Source organism: Ailuropoda melanoleuca, chromosome 13, assembly GCF_002007445.2.
Source record: "Ailuropoda melanoleuca isolate Jingjing chromosome 13, ASM200744v2, whole genome shotgun sequence".
Lineage (NCBI taxonomy): Eukaryota > Metazoa > Chordata > Mammalia > Carnivora > Ursidae > Ailuropoda > Ailuropoda melanoleuca.
Genome location: NC_048230.1, coordinates 68437642 through 68458036, shown reverse-complemented (window position 1 = coordinate 68458036; position 20395 = coordinate 68437642). Strand labels below are relative to the sequence as shown.

General features: G+C 53.7%; 2 protein-coding genes across 6 annotated transcripts in view; one reads left to right on the top strand and one right to left on the bottom strand.

The window, feature by feature from the left end:
- Positions 1 to 18749, top strand: part of MMP24 (matrix metallopeptidase 24) — a 50773-nt gene extending 32024 nt beyond the window's left edge. For all 5 annotated transcript variants that reach the window (XM_034641746.1, XM_034641747.1, XM_034641745.1 and 2 more), the window contains 6 exons: positions 227 to 531; positions 7768 to 7929; positions 9837 to 10051; positions 12321 to 12459; positions 13903 to 14169; positions 16107 to 18749. In XM_034641746.1, the coding sequence (XP_034497637.1) occupies positions 227 to 531; positions 7768 to 7929; positions 9837 to 10051; positions 12321 to 12459; positions 13903 to 14169; positions 16107 to 16444 (1426 nt within the window). In that variant the 3' untranslated portion in view covers positions 16445 to 18749. The remainder of the gene's footprint in view (positions 1 to 226; positions 532 to 7767; positions 7930 to 9836; positions 10052 to 12320; positions 12460 to 13902; positions 14170 to 16106) is intronic.
- MMP24OS (MMP24 opposite strand) lies at positions 530 to 20296 on the bottom strand. The gene is made up of 4 exons (XM_034641749.1): positions 19765 to 20296; positions 19192 to 19687; positions 14373 to 14472; positions 530 to 4244 (listed from the first exon to the last, which is right to left on the bottom strand). The coding sequence occupies exon 2, from the start codon at positions 19682 to 19684 to the stop codon at positions 19499 to 19501; it is 186 nt and encodes a 61-aa protein (XP_034497640.1). The 5' UTR covers positions 19685 to 19687; positions 19765 to 20296; the 3' UTR covers positions 530 to 4244; positions 14373 to 14472; positions 19192 to 19498.
- Positions 20297 to 20395: the final 99 nt, after the last annotated feature.

The window sequence follows — 20395 nt, the reverse complement described above, 5'->3', positions numbered from 1 at the left end:
TGTATTCAACACAAACTTTGTGAGAGATCAGATATAAGACTTCGATTAAAGCAAAGTTGTGTGGACTGATGCAGGGGTGCGGACCCAGAGCCTTGCCCGCCCGGCCTCTTCTTCAACCCCAGGGGTACCTCAGCAGAATCCTAGAGTTCAAAAATTGAAGATGACTGGACCGTATGGCCTCTGACTCTGACTGTTCCTCACTAATGACCCTCCCCTCTCTCACCAGCATCCACAACTACACCCCAAAGGTGGGCGAGCTAGACACGCGGAAAGCGATTCGCCAGGCTTTCGATGTCTGGCAGAAGGTCACCCCGCTGACCTTTGAAGAGGTGCCATACCATGAGATCAAAAGTGACCGGAAGGAGGCAGACATCATGATCTTCTTTGCTTCTGGTTTCCATGGCGACAGCTCCCCATTTGATGGAGAAGGGGGATTCCTGGCCCACGCCTACTTTCCTGGCCCAGGGATTGGAGGAGACACTCACTTTGACTCAGATGAGCCGTGGACACTAGGAAACGCCAACCATGATGGTAAGGCCATGAGGGGGACAGGGGTTCAGTCCTGGATTGCTCAGTTGTCAAGGAAGGGAGTCCTGAGGAAGAGCTTGGGATGCCACAGATGAGTTTCCTGCTCTGGAGCTTTAGGCCCAAGAACTAAGAACCTAAGAGGGTGGAAACTGCGGTCTCTGATAATGTTCAACACTGATCCATCCACGGAGTCGGGTCAGATCTCTTAGTAAATGGTCTAAGGGGGGTGAGTCCAGAGGGAGGGGTCAGGCCATGAATAAGATGAAGTAATGGATCAGAGGCTGGAGAAGAGGTAAAAAAGTCATTAAAGCTGAATGTGGGGTCTGAAAGTGGTAGGCTCTGGCCTGGCTGGTAAGGGCTTCAAAGGCCATCGTACAAGACGGCCTGACTCTCTCTCCTTTGAGCCCCAGAATCACTCTAGTATCCGTGGATAACTCAGTGAATGTTATATGGAGTCAAGTCAGATTGTACGTACTAGTAACAATACCCTTCAGCTTGCAAAAGCGTTCCTCATCAGTATTTACTCCTAAGGCACTTGCTTAGTAAGTAAGCAAGTGTACATCATTATGCCCATTTTTAAGAGAAAAGAGCTTGGGACTCAAATGGCATAGCTGGTAGCCGGCAGCACTAGGGCTCAAGCCACAGTCCAACCACCTAGCTGTGTGATTAGGGGCACATGATTCCCTCTCAGCCTCCTTGTGTATAGAATGAGGGGCGGGACTAGTGATCTCTAAGACCCATTCCAACACTAGTGTAACATGATACACAGCCCAGGGCGGGGTGGGGGGGGGAGGGTATCCAAACATTTAAACAAAAAAGACACAGTCTCTGCCCTCTGATAGTCCACAGTTGAGTGGGGGAGACAACGTGTGCATAAGTCACTCTGTCACAAAGCAGACTACTGAAGGATGTAGCAGAAATACCAAGGAAATAAGAAAATGCAGAGGGAGCCTGGAGGAGAAAGGGATAGAGGATTCTGGCTTTTAGATGAGAACAGGTAACGATTAGCATGTTGATATTCTAAGGCCTGTGTCAAGTGCTTTCCATGTGCTATGTAGTATGTATGTATTATTATTATCATCCCCATTTTACAGATAGGTAAACCAAGGTACATAGAAACATTAAGTAGTCTTCCCTACAGTCCCCTAGTCAGTGAATGGTGAAATAAGGCTTTGAACCTGGGCATTATGACTCCGGAGCACATACTCTTTTTTTTTTTTTAAATAACCTCTACACCCAGCGTGGGGCTCAAACTCATGATCCTGAGATCACGAGTTGCATGCTCTAGTGACTGAGCCAGCCAGGCACCCCTGGAGCACATACTCTTAGCTACCAAGCTAAGCTCCATGGTTCTCAAACTGCAGGGCACACCAGAAAAACCCAGAGATCTTTCTAAAGAATGCACATTCCAGGTTCCAGGCCCCTAACGTCTTGCTACTCTGACTCTCTCATTCTGGGACATCTGCACTTGGTGTAATAAATTCTCCAGGCACTTCTGATGTAGGTGTTCCATCACCTTGAGAAATACCATCTTGATCCCCAGGGTTTCCCTCACTTGCCTGGTCATAAGTATCACTTGGGGTTCTTGTTATAAACAGATTCCCAGGCCCGTCCCCTGGGCATTCTGATTCTTAAACTTAGGCACGTTTGGGAACACAGGGCCTTCTCTTTCCTCAGCCAGGCTTCAGGCTGAGAGCAGACTCTTACAGGCCCATTTCCCCAGAGGCTGAGTCTGGTGACGGGGGATGGGGACAGCCTCCTTGAGAACATTTCAGATCATTGTGTGAATCAAGGATCTGCCACTCTTGGCTTATCTGTCAAAGAGTGGTTTGGCCAAGGCTCAGCCTCGGCAAAGATAGGAAACTGTTAAATTTCTCTTTGTCTCTTGCCCTCTTCAAATGTTGGTCCTCTTTGCTATCTGGCACCATTTCCTCTGCCCTGTTACCCCTTCCTTATGTCCTGGGTGCACTTCCTGGCTTTCTGAACAGTTATTCTTTCTTCCCTTCTTCTTGAATCAGTGTCAAGGAAGGGCTGTCTGTGCTAACTGATAAAGTGTGAGGAGAAGAAACTAACGTTTTTGAGCCCTGTTATATGCCAGGCACAGTTAGCTGACAAGATTTTAGTTATAGCCCTGATAGAGACAAATGAATTCTTAAAGGGATGTTGGCCAGAGGAGGCACAGGGAAGACACTCCTAATAACTCTGCCCTCCCCTTCCCAGCTCTGGGGTTTCTACTGCCTGCAAGCCCTCCTTGCTGTTGGAGACCTTGGGCCACATCTCAAAATCCCAAGAATTTCTGGTGGTATGTGTGGGAAGGAGCTGGGACCTGTGTGTGGGCACAATCCCAGCATCCTCCCGTCTGTCCCACCCCATCCTGAAGAACAACTGCCAATTCTGATAGATCATCCAATATGGCCAATGTCTTCTTTGGACAAGAGTCAGGACTTTTCTGTGCTCTGGAAAGCCAAGCATGAACTGTTCAGATGCAGCCCCTGACCTTAGCAACAGGCCCCTGACAGGTGAACTGGAATGCAGCAGGTTGCCCTAGGACAGTTTCTGGAAGGAGATGAAAGGAACCAAGATTTATGGAGCACCTGTATATTATCTCGTTTAATTTCCACATAAATTCAACGAGGGAGTACTTGGAGCCTCCTAGGAACTTTGTGTTTATTGGCTTTCTTCTCTCTTCTAAATTTCCATTATGGAAAACCTCAAACTCACAAAAGAAGGGAGAATGATAATATGAACCCCCAGGCGCCCACCACCTTGCTTCAGCTATTCCCCACATGATGTCACTGCCACCTCACCTTCTCTCTCCCTGCCACTTTTATTTTCTGGCTGATGTATTTTAAAGAAAATCCTTGGCATAATATCATTTCTCCTGTAAATACTTTAGGACATACCTTTAACAGATTATTTTTAACACAACCACAAAACCATTATGAAACCCAACAAAATCTTCAATAATTTCTTAAAATCCAATTCCCAGTTTGGGTCCATTTTCCCAGAATCACCTCAAAAACGTCCTTTACAGCTGTTTGCTTGCATCCGGACCCAGACAATACCCACATGGCATACACGGTTGACGTCTCTTAAGCGGTTGTTTGCAGCAGTCGGCTTGCTTCCCCACCCCCGGCCCTGTTGAAGGAACCGTGTCACTTGTCCTGAGTAAGGTCATTTGACTTGATGAGATTCAGATTTGCCTTTAACACACCTCCCTTCCTCCTATATCCTGAATATTGGTCATTAGACCTACAGGCCTGACTAGACTCCCTTTTGGGCAAGGGCTTCCGAAGTGGGGGGGGTCGACCCTCCTGCCCCACACGGGGACACTCAGCTGTCCCACTGCTAGTGGTGCCGAGGTTGAGCAGCCGCTTTGGGTTTGTCAGCCTGACCCAATCACTATAAGTCACTTGGGGGACTTTATATTTTAAAAACAAAAAATGTTACCTAGGTCCTACCTCGAACACCTGAATTAGAAGCTGCCTCCATCTGTGTGTTTCAAAGGCTCTCCCCGAGAACCGTTGCACGTAAGGGCAAAAGGGCAAGTCCGATTGTCCACGTCATCCGAGTCTGTGTGGAGGGCAGTCTGGGCCAGCGTACCTTCCAGCTCCTTTCGGGGGCTGCTTCCAGGCACCTTCTGTCCTCATCTCTTTTCAGTGAGTCAAGCACTGACGTCTGAGTTCACTAAGCTCTGATGAGAAGGGAGCCCAGCCCTGGGGGAAGGTGACAAGACAGGGAGAGTCACTGAACCCATTCCCTCACGGAGTAGAGTCCCTCCGCAATGACTTCTGTGACTCTTCCCCCACCCTGGGAGTTAGACCAGGCAGGGATCATAATCTCACTTTAGCAGATGAGGAAAGTAAAGTTCCCGGTGGTTATAAAAACTCATATAGTAAGTGGCGGAGCCAGGTGGGAACGCAGGACTCTGAATTTTTAATAATCGTCCCAGGTGGTTCTGGGGCAGGTGGTCCAAGGACCACACCTGGAAAACTACGGAACATCTGGCACTGTTCCATCCTGGCTGCTGTCACCCAGCTCTGTCCAGCACAAAGCCTGCCCTCCAGGAGCTCACAGTCCTGGGGCTGAAGAGAACGTGTGCTAGTGGCTGCCACGAATGGTGGAAAGGGGTCAGTGCCATAGAGACAATTCAGATAAACTGCTGCGGGGGTAGAGGAGGGAACACTCACTGCCAGTGAGGGGAATCAAGGAAGTCTTCCTGGAAGATGTGGCAATGAGCTGAACTTTGAAGGAATAAGGCAATTCTGGCTGGAGGGAACAGCATGGGCAAAAGAATAGAGGCAAAAGGAAATGTTATAACCTTTTTGGGGGTTGGATGGCTCAATGAGATGGGACCTAACAATGGGGTCAATGAGATGGGACTTAACAAATACGGAGGTTCCAAGAAAAGGAAATGAAGCAGAGACAAGGTATATTTGAGTAGCTGAGTAAGACGTTTGGGTACTTGCTAGGAGGCCCTAGGACCTGAGCTTGCAGCCCATGGGAACACTCCCTCTCAGGGATGTTGGTCCTCGCACACAGCTCCATGTGAGCCTGCTGGTTAACAGTAATCTGCGGTTCTGTGCCAGGAGGCAGTGTGAGCATTTCACATACCTTGCCTCATTGACCTCACCCCCATTCTTAGGATGAAGGTACCGTTACTCCCTGATGTTACAGAGGAAGAGATTTAAACTGTCACACGGCTGTGACATGGCAGAGCTGTGACTCGTGTCAGTCTGGCTCCATCAGACTTCACTTCCAGCCACTCTGCTTCCTTGCTTCTCACCCTCTTGGAGGATGAAGACCCTAACAGCCTCCTGCCCATTAGGTACTGGGATCTTCTCCATCCTTCTGCTTTTCCCCTCACAAGCTCCAGGGAGTTCTTCTGCTCCTCTCTCCTCTCCTTCCATCTCCCCAGAGCAGCCCCCACTGAACAGTCTCTTGGTTTCTGTGCAGGGGGGGTGCCAGCTCCCCAGCTCCTCTCTGCCTTTTGGTCCCTGAAATAAACCCACAGTCCTCTTTCTTTCAAGGGCTGACTCCTGTTCTCTGCAGAGACCCTGGCACAGAGGCTATCAGAGGAATAGACGCAGGCTGAGGACACAGGTTTAGAGTCTTGCCAAGTGCTCAGAGCCCTGCTCCCTGGTTCCCAGCAGAGATCCCCATGGATGCCCCCAAGGAAGAGCCTGGTCAGGAGACAAGAGGCCCGAACAGCTTGTCCCAGGTCGAAGAACAGGCCAGGAGCAGAGCCAGGCAGGACCAGCCCCCAGGAAGCAGAGCTGCCTTCCGCTGGCTCTAATAGCTGCCTTTGTTTGGGATGGAGCTGAGAGATGAGCTCACCCTTCCCCGCTGCCAGAGGAACCGGGACCTGAGGAAGGAACTGGGGGCGGCCTGGCCTCCTCCTGCCAGCTTGCCCTTCCCCAGCAGAAGGCCAGCCCCAGGCTCTTGGCCAACCTTGCACTGATCTTGCCCATCCCCACTTCGCTGAAGACACTGGTGGCGTCAGCAGAGAGTCGGGCACGCACGTGTCTGGGTCTGCCCCCCAAAAAATCTTCTCTCTTCCCAAGACCTTAACCAGAAAGGCCAGCAACCAGCCCCAGCCCCATCTGACCCTCACCGGGCCCTCAACTTTGCCAGTGACACTGGAGCCAGAGTAAGTACTAGGACTGTTGACCACCTCCTGGGCTCCTGGCAGCCTCCCCTGCACTTCAAGGTGGCGGGAAGGAGCTGCATGCAACATGCCTTAGGGCTGGGCAATGAGAGGCAGGGCTCAAAGGCCAGAGGTCAAGGCAAGCAAGAGTTTATAACTGGACAGACAGGGGTCAGGACTATCGGTGCAAAAGCCTGCCCAACTCCCTGTCCCTTGTGTTCCTTTCCCAAAGCTGGGGTTACTTCACCCCCCACCCCCACCCCCAAAATCAGGCCTTGCTCTGTCCCAGGCCCGATCCAGAGGCTCAGAGGAGTTGGCTTAAGAAAATCTGGTAGCTGGAATCCTACTGGCCTTGTGCTTCCTTTCTGGTCAATGGGCTTGTTCCAGCCACCAAGCTTCCGTCGTCTGTATGCTAACAGCTAGCATGCAGCTCCACGCCCTTTCCACATATTATCTTATCCAATCCTCACACAACCCTATGAGGTAGGTACGATCTCATTTTACAAATAAGGACATTGAGGCTCAGAGGGTAGACCAGCTGGCCAAGTTCATAGCGCTGGTGGGGTAGAGCTGGAAATGAAGATCTGTCTGGCTCAGGGGCCCACACTCGTGACCACTGTACTGTGTTGCTGCCTAAGCTTCGTGCTCGGAATCCCGTGTCCCACTTTCAGCACCTGGACCTTGTTGTTTTCACTCGCATTTGAGTCCCTGCCTTGATCTTGGCCATGGTTCAGTTCTTTCAGGACCGAGGTCTTGCTGGACCGAGCACTGCCTCGCAATCAGGGCCCTGCCTGCCCCTGGGCCTCCTGAAGCTGACTGCCAGCCCACCACCCCCAGACCTCCCCTCTGCTTGTCCTACTCCCTCCCCGGCTTGGCCCTTTTCATCTCTCACTCAGACCCTTCTCCCAGCTTCTAACCCGGCCCAACTGATGCCCTACCTCTGGTCTCCTTCCCCTCTCATACCTCCTCCAGCCACAGCGCAGCCAGAGTGACTCATCACATTGCCACCCCCACTCCTGCCTAAACCCCCCACTGGCTAAGAAACCAATCCCAATTCCTTTGCGTGGCATCACAGAGCCCCACTTGCCAGGCTGGCTGACCTCATCTCTCTCTCTGCCCTCCCCTCGTGCTTTGTTCCAGAGCCAAGTGGAATGAGCCTGCTTGTCCCTGGATCTTGTTTATAGTCTTCCCTCTGCCAGGAATGCCACCCCCACCCCTCCCTCTCCTACCCTCTGAATCCCTTCTCCTGACTAACTTCTTATCTTTCCTGAGTCAACTTAAACTTCACCTTTATGAAGCTTTCCCTGAACATCTTCAAGTTTAAATCACTCCTCCCTTATCAGATACCTCACTTGACCCTTACAGACATCTATTAAAGCATCTGGAACATTAATCTCACTTATTTTGTTTCTCTCTCCAAATCCCCCACTATATCGAGAGTTCCAAAAGGCAGGACTGTATAGGATTTCTCTGTAGATCCCAGTGTCCAGCACAGGGCCTGACACAAAGTCTTTGCTCAGTGTTTGCTGAAGCAATGGATTGACTGATACCTAAGTGGGTGCCTTGGGCACCTCCCCACCCCCTCTCCACAGGGAATGACCTCTTCCTGGTGGCTGTGCACGAGCTGGGCCATGCGCTGGGACTGGAGCACTCCAACGACCCCAGTGCCATCATGGCGCCCTTCTACCAGTACATGGAGACACACAACTTCAAACTGCCTCAGGATGATCTCCAGGGCATCCAGAAGATCTACGGTGTGTGGCAGGGGAGAGGGGGCCACTGCTCCTTCTTCCGGGCTGGACTGTGACTACCTGCCTGAGGGGTTGGGGCGGGGGCACTGATATCCATCACCATAGCTGCTGTCTGACCTTTACAGACTTCTGAGGTCTTTGTCTGACCCACTGGAAAGCCGCGGGGAGGGTCTGAGCTGCCAAAAATGAGCGGAATCCCACCCACTCCCTCTTCTCTACCTCCTCCCCCTCCATATACCTCCCTCTCGCCTCCTGTGGTACACTCTCAAGGGGACCCCCAACCTCTAGTCCAGAGATCCTTAAACAGGAAAAAATGAGAAGCCAGATTGATATTTTGATAAGATAGGAAAGGCCTCCCTCCCAGTTATCTGTTCACACTGGTATGTGAAGGTCTTGTTCTTATCAAGTCAGTTGAGATGGGAAGACCAGTTACTTGAGCAAATGCACGTCAGCATAGCACAGACCGCCTCAGCCCCCAGGCTATGAAGCACAGGAGAAGAGCTCCCCTTGGACTCCCCAAGAACCTCACAGAACAGAGGGTCCCAATCAGAACCATGGAGGATGGGCAGGATCTCCTTCAGCGAAGCAGTGAAGACCAGACAGGGGAGGTGGTGACTGTAGGTATTTTGAAAGTAAAATGGACAGGATTTGCTGATAGATCAAACATGGGGGTGAGGGTCAAGGATAACACCAAGATTTCTGGCTTTTCTCATTGTGGGGTAATAGGATTTACCCATCTGCTGCTCAGAGATCTGGGCTGAGGTATTGATTTGGAATCTTAGGTGTCCAATTTTTAACCACCAGCCACACGTGACTGTTGAAGTTTAAATTTATATTAATTAGAATTAAATAAAATTAAAATTTCAGTTCCTCTGTCACACTAACAACTAGTCACTCATTTTAAGTGCTCAACAGCCACATAGGGCTGGATGCTACTGTATTGGACAGTGCAGATACAGAACAGTTCTGCCATCATAGAACATCTTATTGGACAGCCCCGACAATAGAGGGTCTTTGAAGCCATGAACCTGGGTGAGATCACTTTGAGCTAATTAATTCTTAATTAGGGGACTCATTGGCATTACCTTGGGATTTCAATAAAAAGTGCCCACATTCTCAGAGATTGGGTTCTAATTGGTCTCGGGTGCCTTCTGAGCATCGTTTTAAAAGCTCTCCCAGTGATCCTGATACGCTGCCCAAGTGAGAAAACTGACCTGGGGACAAAAATAGAGAGGAGAGGACCCAGGAGCACTCCAACCTTTAGAGTAGGGCAAGGAAAGGCTGCCAGCAAAGGGGGTAGAGAAGGAACAGCCCACGAAGTAGAAAGAAAACCAAGTCAGTACAGGCTCCTGGAAAAGTGATCTTGCTACTCAAAGTGTGGGCCTCAGACCAGCAACCCTGGCATCACCTGAGAGCTTGAAGAAATGCAGAATGGCAAGCCCCACGCCAGACCCTCTGAGTCATAATCCACATTTTATCAAAATCCCTGGATAATTCAGATGCACACCAAAGTTTGAGTCAGTAATGCTTGCATCTGGCAACATGGAGGTCATTGGAGATCTTGACAGACAGGACAGACGCTGTCTTGAAGCAGAATAAGGAAGGAAGGGGAGAGCGAGTGAGGCCGGCATGTGTGGAGGGCACAGAGGAAGATGGTATGGGACACCGAGCCTAAGAAAGGCTATGCTCTTCTCTTGAAACAGAAGAGAAGAAAAGATACCAGATTTGTGGGTGGAAAGATGAGAGTCCCATTTAATGGCTCTTTTCATCTATTTTCTCAAAGACTGGGGGAGAGTAAAAAATGGGAGGAGGAATAGGGGGCGGGTGGGTGACAGACCCCAGAGCTGCCTGGGTGGTGACGAGGCACGGGCACTGGGAGGCCCTGTCTAAGATGCAGCCCCTCTCTCCAGGACCTCCAGCCGAGCCCCTGGAGCCCACAAGACCACTCCCCACGCTCCCCGTCCGCAGGATCCACTCACCGAGTGAAAGGAAGCATGAGCGCCAGCCCAGGCCCCCTCGGCCACCCCTGGGGGACCGGCCATCCACACCGGGTGCCAAACCCAACATCTGTGATGGCAACTTCAACACAGTGGCGCTCTTCCGAGGCGAGATGTTTGTGTTTAAGGTAAGGCCAGTCAACTGGCAATACCCAGATGGTCCCCCTCCCACTCGTTCCCCCTCTGTGGAGCAGGAGAAGCCTGCTGATCTGGGATTAGGCCTGCTTTGGGCCTGGCTGGCAGCTGGCCCAGTGGCCAGGACACGGGGTCCCTTTCTGGTGCTGCCGGGTGATTTGACTTGTTTCCAAAAGGGAGGTGGGTAGACTGGTGATCCTACACCTTCCCAGGGGTTAATGCTAGGGGAAAGTGCTGGAGACCTGCTTCTGGTCAGTGACTTTGAGCAAGTCACCTCCCTTCTCTGGACCTCAGTTTCTCCATCTGAAAGCTGGGAGTCATTCCCCTAATAGAGAGTGTATGAAGATCACATGAGCGCATGGCCATGAAGACAGAAGCTTGGAGTAGGGGCTGGGACCGTGGTGGCTGAGTCTGTCTCCAGATCCTGCCAGGGTTGAGAGGCCAGTACTGAGGGATGCCTGATAGGAAGCTGGCCAGGCTACGTCTTGTCACTTGTCCTGCTCCTGTCACTTCAGCCATGGGCTGACCAGGTGGCAGTCTGTTTGGTGGGTGTGCTGCAGACTCAGACAGTGTTTGGAATGCAGGATTTTGATTAGGAAGTACCTTTGGGATCAATGTCTGTGGGAAAGAGGGAAGGAAGCAAGACTGGCAGGAGATAAGCAGCCAGTAGGTCCATTGCAGAGCTGGCCACCTCCACGGGGAGCTCTGGAGCTAGAATGGCCCATTGGAGTCATCCCTCATGGGGCCCCAAAAGCTGGGACTTTGTACCCCCTGCTTCATTCAGTCATTGGATGAGAAGGGGTATGACCTTGGGGGAGCTCTCTGAGGCTGAGGCCACCCCCAGATAGTCTGGCAGTTGAAAACAGCCTGCTGACCACACCCTGGGCCACCACGGCAACAAGCCCTCCACTGAAGGGATCTGGCCAGCGTGTCTCCATCACACTGGGTGGTTGTGGGGGGCTGCCCCACTCCTCTCAGGGAGTTCTCCCAGCAAGCTTTGAGTACAGAGCAAGAATCAGACGACAGGGGTCAACGCCAGTCCTGCCTCTCACAGAGTAGCTCTAGGAAAGTCACTTGGCCTTCCTTAAGACTCGCTATATCTCACATCTACTTAACAGACTTACGAAAGTCAAACTAAGGTTTAAAAAACTCAGTGTGGAAGTACTTTGTAAAACACCTTAAAGAAAACCTTTTCTAGTTTTTGAGCCATCATTTACACATCATATTCATTCTTCTGCACTCTGATCCCCCACTGAACGGCTCCTAGGCAAGTCTGAGTTTTATCATCCCCATTTATACCTGAGAAAACTGAGGTCCTGGCAGGTTACAGGCCTTGCCCAGACTGCCTACCGGCCATGGGCGCTGCACAGGCACAAGACACTAGTTTGAAGAACAGGGCTTTGATCAGACACTTGGCCTACTGAGCTGCCATTTATTCACCATCGACTGTGTGCCCCCTGCTGTTTTAAGGCACTTTACCCATAATTTCTCATCTGATCCCCATTATTAGCCACATTTGTAGGTGAGGCGCTTTGAAGTGTTGTGCTCACGGTCATGCAGCTCTGAGTGGAGGAACCTGAATTCACACCCAGGTCTTGAGCACCCACGGCTTGCTTCCCAGGGTCCTTGCCCTGCTGGGTGGAACCAGCCAGTTAAGGGAGCTCTCTGCTCAGGCTGAGGGGCCAGCCTGGAGAGTGGCCCGTGGATGTCAGTGACACTCTGCTGCCCTCATGTGGCCACTCCGGGATCATCCCTTCCAGCTCCTCCACATGTCATCCCTGCACCAGGCCTGTCTGCTGTTTCATGGCCCCTCAGGCAGCAAGAGCCATCAGAAAGCTTATATGAGGGGCGCCTGGGTGGCACAGTGGTTAAACGTTTGCCTTCGGCTCAGGGCGTGATCCTGGCATTCTGGGATCGAGCCCCACATCAGGCTCTTCTGCTGTGAGCCTGCTTCTTCCTCTCCCACTCCCCCTGCTTGTGTTCCCTCTCTTGCTGTCTGTCTCTATCTCTGTAGAATAAATAAATAAAATCTTTAAAAAAAAAAAAAAAAGGAAAGCTTATATGTAGAGAGTTCATGGGCATCCTGTCTTCCTCACAGGGCACTGGAAGCTAGAAGCAAGATGGACAGACATCACTAAGGGTTGCAATGCTGGGCCCAGGGGAAGCTTTTGGGTTATTGGGGCTTGAGCCCCAGAACTGAGATCACTAGGTTGAGGCAGGGCCTGCCATGCCTTTTTCTCCACCCCTCCCCTTAACCCCCAGGATCGCTGGTTCTGGCGCCTGCGCAATAACCGGGTTCAAGAGGGCTACCCGATGCAGATCGAGCAGTTCTGGAAGGGCCTGCCCGCCCGCATAGATGCAGCCTACGAAAGGGCCGATGGGAGATTTGTCTTCTTCAAAGGTAATACAGCCTGTGCTGAGAGACCTGGGACAGTTCTCTGACCTTCTTGGGACCCCCTTTCCCCATCTGCATACTGGAAGAGGTGGGGTGAGAAGCAGATGCCCTCCAAAGGCCCCTCTGGCCCTAACAGAGACAGTGACTTCTGACAGGACAGATCGCTGCAGGTGGGCAAAGCACAGTCTGGGGGAATCAAGACACGAAGTGATTGTTGAGGGTCTGTGTGTGCCTGGTTGGTGGCATAACAAGGCTCAGCCACACTGGACAGTCCAGGCACCTGAAGACCCTGCAGGGCTCCATGGAAGGCCAACCCAGTAGTTCTGTAAGAGGTGGCTGGGAGGGGGCCACACAGGCTGGAGAGGTCAGGGAAGGGGGCAGGGAGAGCTAGCGTGTGGCATGCCCACCCGGTGCTAGGTTGTTTCACTTCCATTATCCTGAGGTGGGCCCAGCCCAGAAGGGTAAGATACAGATAGTGAGAAGTGAAGAAAGCAGTCCAAGGGGAAGGGACAGCTTGGGTAGTACTGTGGGAACGTGCCATACATTGGAAGAGCTTAGAAGACCCACTGACCAGCCACGGAGCCCCACATTGGAGAGCGGGGAGCAGTGGTCTGGAAAGGAGAGTGGGGGAGAGTCCTGAAGAGCCTTGGTTGCCAGGCCAGAATGCAGTCTTGACCCGCGAGGGCAATGCTGGAAGTTCACTGGATGTTTCCGAGCCATGGAGAGCCAGAGGGCAGGAGGCAATCCAATATGGCAGAGGTGGGGAGGCATTCTGATCAGTTGCTGGAGGGAAGGGAGCGAGTCGAGGAGGCCGCACCCCGGAGCACCAGTGAGGCAGAGTGGGAACATCTAAAAGATGCAAAAGGCCTCAGGAGAGGCTGAACACTGAGAGGAGAAGGAAAGGGAGGGTCAAGGTGAAGCTAGGACTTCTTGTTGGGGAACTGGGAGGCAGAAAGGTGATGAGGGAGGGACCCCCCTGTGGAGGTGATAAGGGACTCTAAGAAGCAGATGTAGAAATGTCCAGAGGCTGGGATCCAGGTTCCTCGGTGGGGGCTCAGGTCCAATGGGAGTGGCTGTCAGCCCTAAGAGTTGGGTGTCACTGGTGGAAGGTGGGAGAGTCCTAATATGTGTGAAGCCACAGGAGTGGCTGAGGACACCCCAGAGGAGAGGAGCAAGTCACATGAGTGAACAGCAGGGTGGGGCATGAGGCTGGGCAGCATGGGGCCAGTTGCCCAGGATCTGTGGTGACTGGCTTCTCGCCCCCATGCTCTGCCAGGGCCCAGGTGCCTCAGTGTCCCACAGAGGCCCTCGAGCAGGTCTTGGTTGTTTCCCCCTGACACCTGGCTCTGTGAATGACTTCAGTCCTAGAAGATGGACCCGTGGCACTAGCCACCACCTCTGGCACCACGTGACTGGGGAAGGCTGATCCTGGGCTTCTCTTGGCTACAGGCGACAAGTACTGGGTGTTTAAGGAGGTGACGGTGGAGCCTGGGTACCCCCACAGCCTAGGGGAGCTGGGGAGCTGTCTTCCCCGAGAAGGCATCGATACGGCTCTGCGCTGGGAACCAGTGGGCAAGACCTACTTTTTCAAAGGTGAACGGTACTGGCGCTACAGCGAGGAGCGGCGGGCCACGGACCCTGGCTACCCTAAGCCCATCACTGTGTGGAAGGGCATCCCACAGGCTCCCCAGGGGGCCTTCATCAGCAAGGAAGGATGTACGTAAGAGCCCGGCTGTAGAGGGGGTGGCTGATTTTATGTGGGTGTCAACAGGGCCCATGGGCATACTCTCAGGGTACCCAGATTTGAGAAAGGTGCCTGATGGTAAAGACAACGGCCTCATATCTACCCCGGTTCACACAGTCAATGCATTCTCTTCCCAGCTACCAAGTTACACTTCTTATCTGCAGGGATGACTCACATTTAAGAGACGTTTCCACAGATTGACTTCACCCCTTCAGACAGCATTTCTCAAACAGTGGTCCTCAGAGGTACTCTAGTGGTTCCTTGAGTAAGCAAATCTGAAAAGCAATGATGGATACAGGTGCTTTCACAAGTGCTTGTGTATAAGGCTTGAGGGCAGGCAGATGGAAAGAGAAGCCTTTTTTATTTATGAGACATTTCCTAAGCTCCTCCTGGAGGCCAGGCTGGGAGCATCCCACCAGACTAGGAACTTCTCAAGAGGAGGGGCTGGGGTGTTGCCAGGTGCAGAGTGAATGTTTGTTAAATACATTTCCCCCCCGATCAGGTCAAAAGCACAGGCTCTGGAGCCTGGCTAGCTTCCTGTCCCACCTCCATCACTTACTAGGAGTTTGGGCAAACCACCTCAGTTTTCCCAGCATCCTCATGTATCAAATGGGGATAATAGGGGTACCTACCTTGTTGGCATTTGTAAGAATTAAATAAGATAGATTAAGTAGAGCCCTTAGACAAATGCCTAGTGCACGGTCCCTGCCACAGGTGTTTCAGCTGCTATCATCATGGCCATCATCAACATCTTGCTGGTGTGTTTTATGTTACGTAGAATGGCAGGAGTCATTCAGTCACTCCCCAGTAATTCCTGAGAGTCAGCCTGTGTGGGAGAGCTGGGGAAGGAGCAGAGAACAAGCCTTGCATTGCATCCCTGGCTCCCAGTCTAGAGGCAGAAAACAGCTAAGGTGGCAACAAATGCTTCTAAGGGAAGGGAAGGCAGTGGAAGAGCTGGGGAGTGGGGGTGGGGGCACGTTAGAGAGCATCACTGGGAAGGCTCTCCAAGGAGATGTTACTGGTAAGAAAGCCAAAAATCTCGGGGGCAGAGCTGCTACTTGGTGGCTTTCCTGTGGACCTGATGCTTTACACACAGTCTTGCTTTCTGGGAGCCTCAGAAACAGGTGACATCAAGGACTTTGGCCAATGAAAATCCCAGGGTGGGGGGCTGGCCAATAGGAGAGTCTGAGTGAGTGGCTTTGGTGTCTCTAGACTGGCTGGGCCCTGAAGGCTGTTGCCGGGAGCCTGGTGTGGCTCAACCTCCTTTCTTTCTAGGCCCTTCCCCAGCAGGGTCTCAGAAACCCTGCATCTGTGTTGTGATGTGTGACAAGCCAAAGAAAATCCATGATAACTGTGACAAGGTGGTGTCCACTGTCAACAAAGGGAGAAATCTTGCTCCCTGTCTCCCTTGCCGCAAGTGGGAGCTGGACTGAGGTCCTAGAACGATGAAGGCAGTGCTGTCCAAGCCCTAGCTGGGGAGTTGATCTCACCCTTGTGTGTTGGGGGGGGGGTGGTGGTAAAGACAAGTGTGTGGAGCTGTGACCCCAAGGCAGGGAGGCACAAATTGGGACTTATCTACTTAAAGCCCCTTGGTGCCTTCCCAGCACCTCTGAGATGATGGGCTAGGCTGCTCCACATCCTGGGCGCACCTCTCTGCAACTGCGCAGGTCACACTCTGTGATCCTGCCACACTGTGTGCAGAAGGTGCCAAGCACTGCCCTTGCCCCACCTCCAAGCCTTCCAACATGCTGCTCCCACCCCTTCATATGCCCACCCCTCCTTCAGAGCTCCTCTTGGACTCCAAGGTGGGAGAGGTGCTCTTCCTCCATCCAAACTGCCCTCTCACAGTGGGTCAGAGCAGGTGTAGACAAGCGTCTGGGAGTGGTGATGCTGGGCCATGTTTCTGCAGATTACACCTACTTCTACAAGGGCCGGGACTACTGGAAGTTTGACAACCAGAAACTGAGCGTGGAGCCAGGCTACCCACGCAACATCCTGCGTGATTGGATGGGCTGCAACCAGAAGGAGGTGGAGCGGCGGAAGGAGCGGCGGCTGCCCCAGGACGATGTGGACATCATGGTGACTATCAACGACGTACCAGGCTCTGTGAATGCTGTGGCTGTGGTCATCCCCTGCATCCTGTCCCTCTGCATCCTGGTGCTGGTCTACACCATCTTCCAGTTCAAGAACAAGGCAGGCCCTCAGCCTGTCACCTACTATAAGCGGCCAGTACAGGAGTGGGTGTGAGCAGCCCAGAGCCCTCTCTGCCCACTCGGTCTGGCCAGCCAGGCCCTTCCTCATCAGGGTCTGAGGGGCAGCTCTGGCCACTGCCCACTGCGGCCAGCAGGGCCCTAGGCCAGGGGTCATGCAGCTGAAGTGGTAGGTACATTGGCCTAGGCTGAGTTTAGGGCAGGGAGTGATGGTGGCTGTGCCCCAGGGTGGGCGTCTGGAACCCGGCTGCCAGCCTTCTGTCCTGGGTAAACTGCTCCCTACCCAAGGGAAGAGGCCAAGCCCCATCAGGAGGCAGGGACCATGCCAGGAGGAGGCCCTGTGGTCACTGAATCCTGTGGTATCAATGAGGCACCACAGCTCTGTTCCTGGCTGGACCCAGCACCTTCTGTGGAAGCCAGCACTAGCACTCTCAGCCCCATCTGGGAGATGCCACCAATCCCGGTCCCCCTTTGCCAACACCTGCTGGTCAGATGTCCCCCCACCCCCACCCCATTGTCCTCCAAGGCTATAAGACCCCTGCTGCCAACATGGTGGGCAAAAAGCCTGGGTTTCCCCTGCTGGCATTCAGCAGATCCCTCAGGAAACCTGCTCCACACATCAGGGTCTCCTCTGAGACCTAGGATTTAGGGTCACATGTTGCAGGCAGTGCTGTGGCCCAGCTGGGTCTGACAAGGACCCAGCTGTCACATCGTGAATATTTAAATGTCCTGTCACTACTGTTTTAAAAGTCCCATTCTGCAAAGGCTGCTTGAGGCGTTAGGTGAATTAGAGGTGACTATCTTGGTGATGAGGCCAGCGTGGCCGGCCCTTCCCCAGGAGGTAAGGACCAAGGTGCTGCTAAGGCCACTCTAGCGCCCAGACACCCCAGGAGCTAGATTCTGCTCATGAGGCTAAAGGGCTGGGGCAGGAGCTGACCTTCTTTCTGGAGGCTGATCTGAGTTGTGACCATCCTCCTCTCCTCTGTCCCGCTTCCCCACTCCTCTAGTCCCTGGCCCTGTTGCTTACGGTCTGGGGCTCAGCCTGACTAGTTAGGTGCAGCAGAAATGGCTCCAGGCCAACATTCTCATGGCTTTGGGGTAACGGGCCCAGGGCAGCCTTCCGAAGTGTTCAGAGCCCACACCCCCAGCCACCCTGAGGCCAACTCAATCTCTCAGCCTGGAAGTCAGTGTTTATACAAGCTTGGCCCTTGCTAACCCAGCTCACTGGGCCCATCTTCCTGCACTGCTCTTTGAAAAGGGGCACTCCTCAACTGGTAGTAGTTCCAATGCAAGGGGCCCACCCTTCACTGTTGCTGGCAGGAATTCCTAGGGCTCACCTTGCCTCTCTCCAAGCCGGCGGAGGCAGCTCCCTTTGTCACTGAGAGCCCTAGGCAAGACCAATGGGTTCAGTGGTGCCCACGGGCTCTCTGCCAAAGCCAAAAGGAGGTATCAGTCCTCAGGGTGCTGGCAGAGCCTCGGATGCCATCCTGGCCCTCTGAGCCTGCATGGGCCTTGCCCCTACCCTGTGGCCTCGGGGCTTTGGGTTGGCTTAACCTGTAGCAGACAGGGACTACTATTGCCCTGGGAGCTGTCTTGAGCAAAATCTCTCTTGTCCCAGAGGCACCTATGTGGGTCCACTGTGTTCCCTGTCATCATCCTTCTGTTTTTTCTCATTTTGGCCAAGGGCGGGCTCCCTGGGGCGGGTGGGGAACAACTGCAGAGATATTAGTGATTCATAGGTTTGTATAGTGTTTTATACTTTGCAAAGCACTTTATTAGCTCATACCTGTCCACTCACATGAAACTCGTGTAGGCCCTGGGAAGCCTAGGGTAACTCTCGCCGTGCCCTCAAATGAAGCACAGAGAGGTTGTTTCTCGCCCAGGCTATCAGGTGGTCTGGCTGGGCCTTGGGTCCCCACCTATGGACGCCTCTAGGGTCCAAGATGAGATCAGAAGGGTCTCTTTTATCCATCTCTTCCTGGCCTCCCTTTTCCCCTTCTAGGTCCCTCTCCACTCCTCAGGTTGGTGCTCTCACTTCTTGAAAGCTCTAGGCTCCCCAGGCTCCCCACTGGCTCCTGGTACTACCGAGGTCAGCTGAGAAAGAGCAGGAGATGGAGGCAGGCAGCGCAGGCTGCAGATGTGAGGGATGCAGGTCAGGCCCAGAGAGGGCTCAGCCTGGAGGCTTCCAATCTCGGATTCTCCTGTCCTGTGGTCATCTGTTTGTCCATCACCCCAGGACAGGGCAGACAGACAGAGGGGCACAGCACTGGGGACCCCAGAGCCCAGCTTCCCTCGGCCTGGGGAACATCACAGCATTTCAGTGTCGGTCACATTTTAAACTGATCAGCCTTTGTATAATGTTTTTTAAATCATTTCTAAATAAAACAAAAATACAGAGTGTGTTGTTTCCCTGGGATATGGGAACAAGGATCAGGTTCTGGGAGTGGCCTTAAGAACCTTCTGGGACAAGGGGAACAAGGTGCTTTGGGGTGTCTGGGAACTGTCCCATGCATCTCATCTCCCAGCTCAGCAATCAGATGTCTCCTCCCTCCAAAAGACTGGCCCTGGAGGCCCAGTGTTACTGGGGTTCTCGGAACACAGCCTGATAATGCCCCACTGGGATCCAGGATGACAGAGCAATCTCCCCTAGGAGGAGTATGGGGAAGCTCACTGTGGCTAGGTCTTCTCTGAAGCCAAGGCATATGGTACCATAACCAAAGACAAAAGCAAAAGCCTGGTTCTCAGCAATAAGGGCCAGACGAGAGGTCACGTCAGCAGTCTTACCAGGAATCCTGGCCTGGTTTTGGAAGCCAGTGCCGGAGAGGGCTGCCCCAGGACCCAGACCGCTGAAGAAGCTATGGGGTGGGGGTGAGCACGAAGGTTTGAGCTGCTGTGGGTGCGGGCTGAGAAGTGAACAAATTCGGAGAGAGCTAGAGGCCAGCCGGTGCCCCATCCATAGTCCTCCGTGACCTCCGCGACTCTCCGAGCGTCTCCTGGGCACCGGGGGTGGAAAGAGACCATAAGAGACGAACCAGGCGAAGGCGGACAGAACGACAGCTGGCAGCGGGCAGTAACTGCGCAGGGCGGCTTGTCAGTACCAGGAGGTGCAGGCGATGAGGAAGCGCACATCGTCCAGCGGCCCCCAGGGGCCGGGTTCAGGCTGAGGCTGCTCAGGGGCCTCGGGCGCCCCGGGTTGGGGTTGGGGTTGGGGTTGGGGCTCGGGCTGGGGCTGCACCTGCTCCGGGGCTCCCTGGCCGCCGCTTAGCCGAGCGCCCATGGTCTGCAAAGAGAGGCCGTCAGGTGTGGGCCAGCCGCAGGCCACCCAGTCTCCCCGCCCCGCTCCGGCCAGGCCCTCACCTCGCGCCGCCCGAACCGCGGGTCTCCAGAATCCCAGCGCCGGCGTCAGGGCTTCGCAGGCGGCGTAGCGACGCCGGGAGGGGCTGGCGACATGACCTCACAGCGCGTCGGCCCCGCCCCCCGGCCACGGCAGCGCCGCTCCACATCCCGGGGGCGGGCCCGGCAGACCCGACTCCACCCACCGGCCACCGGCCAATGCCGCTCCAACGTCCCGGGCCCGCCCGCACACAGCCCGGAGACACACAGGACTCCTCCAGACGCTTCCCACACCCACTGGAGCTACTGAGGGAAGTTGCTCCGACCTTGTCCGGGGCAGCTGGCAGCCAGGACAGCGACCTCTGTCCACCTCGGTCCAAGGAGACAAGACTGCCGTGTAACCAGGTGCCCCAGACCCCTTACAGGTCCTCATACCTGCCCCGAGGCAAGCTGGAACAGATTCTCATCCCTTGAAGCCTGGAAGTATGAGGCTGAAGTTGTATGAAAAATGCAAGAACTATAGTAGAGAGTGCTGCTTCCTCTTGCCCTGGGAGGAAGCCACCCATCCTGATCATGGGAAAGGACAGTGGGAGATTGTGAAACTGACGCTGTGTGTGCATCCTACCCACTTTCCCCCAGAACAATGCTAGGGAAG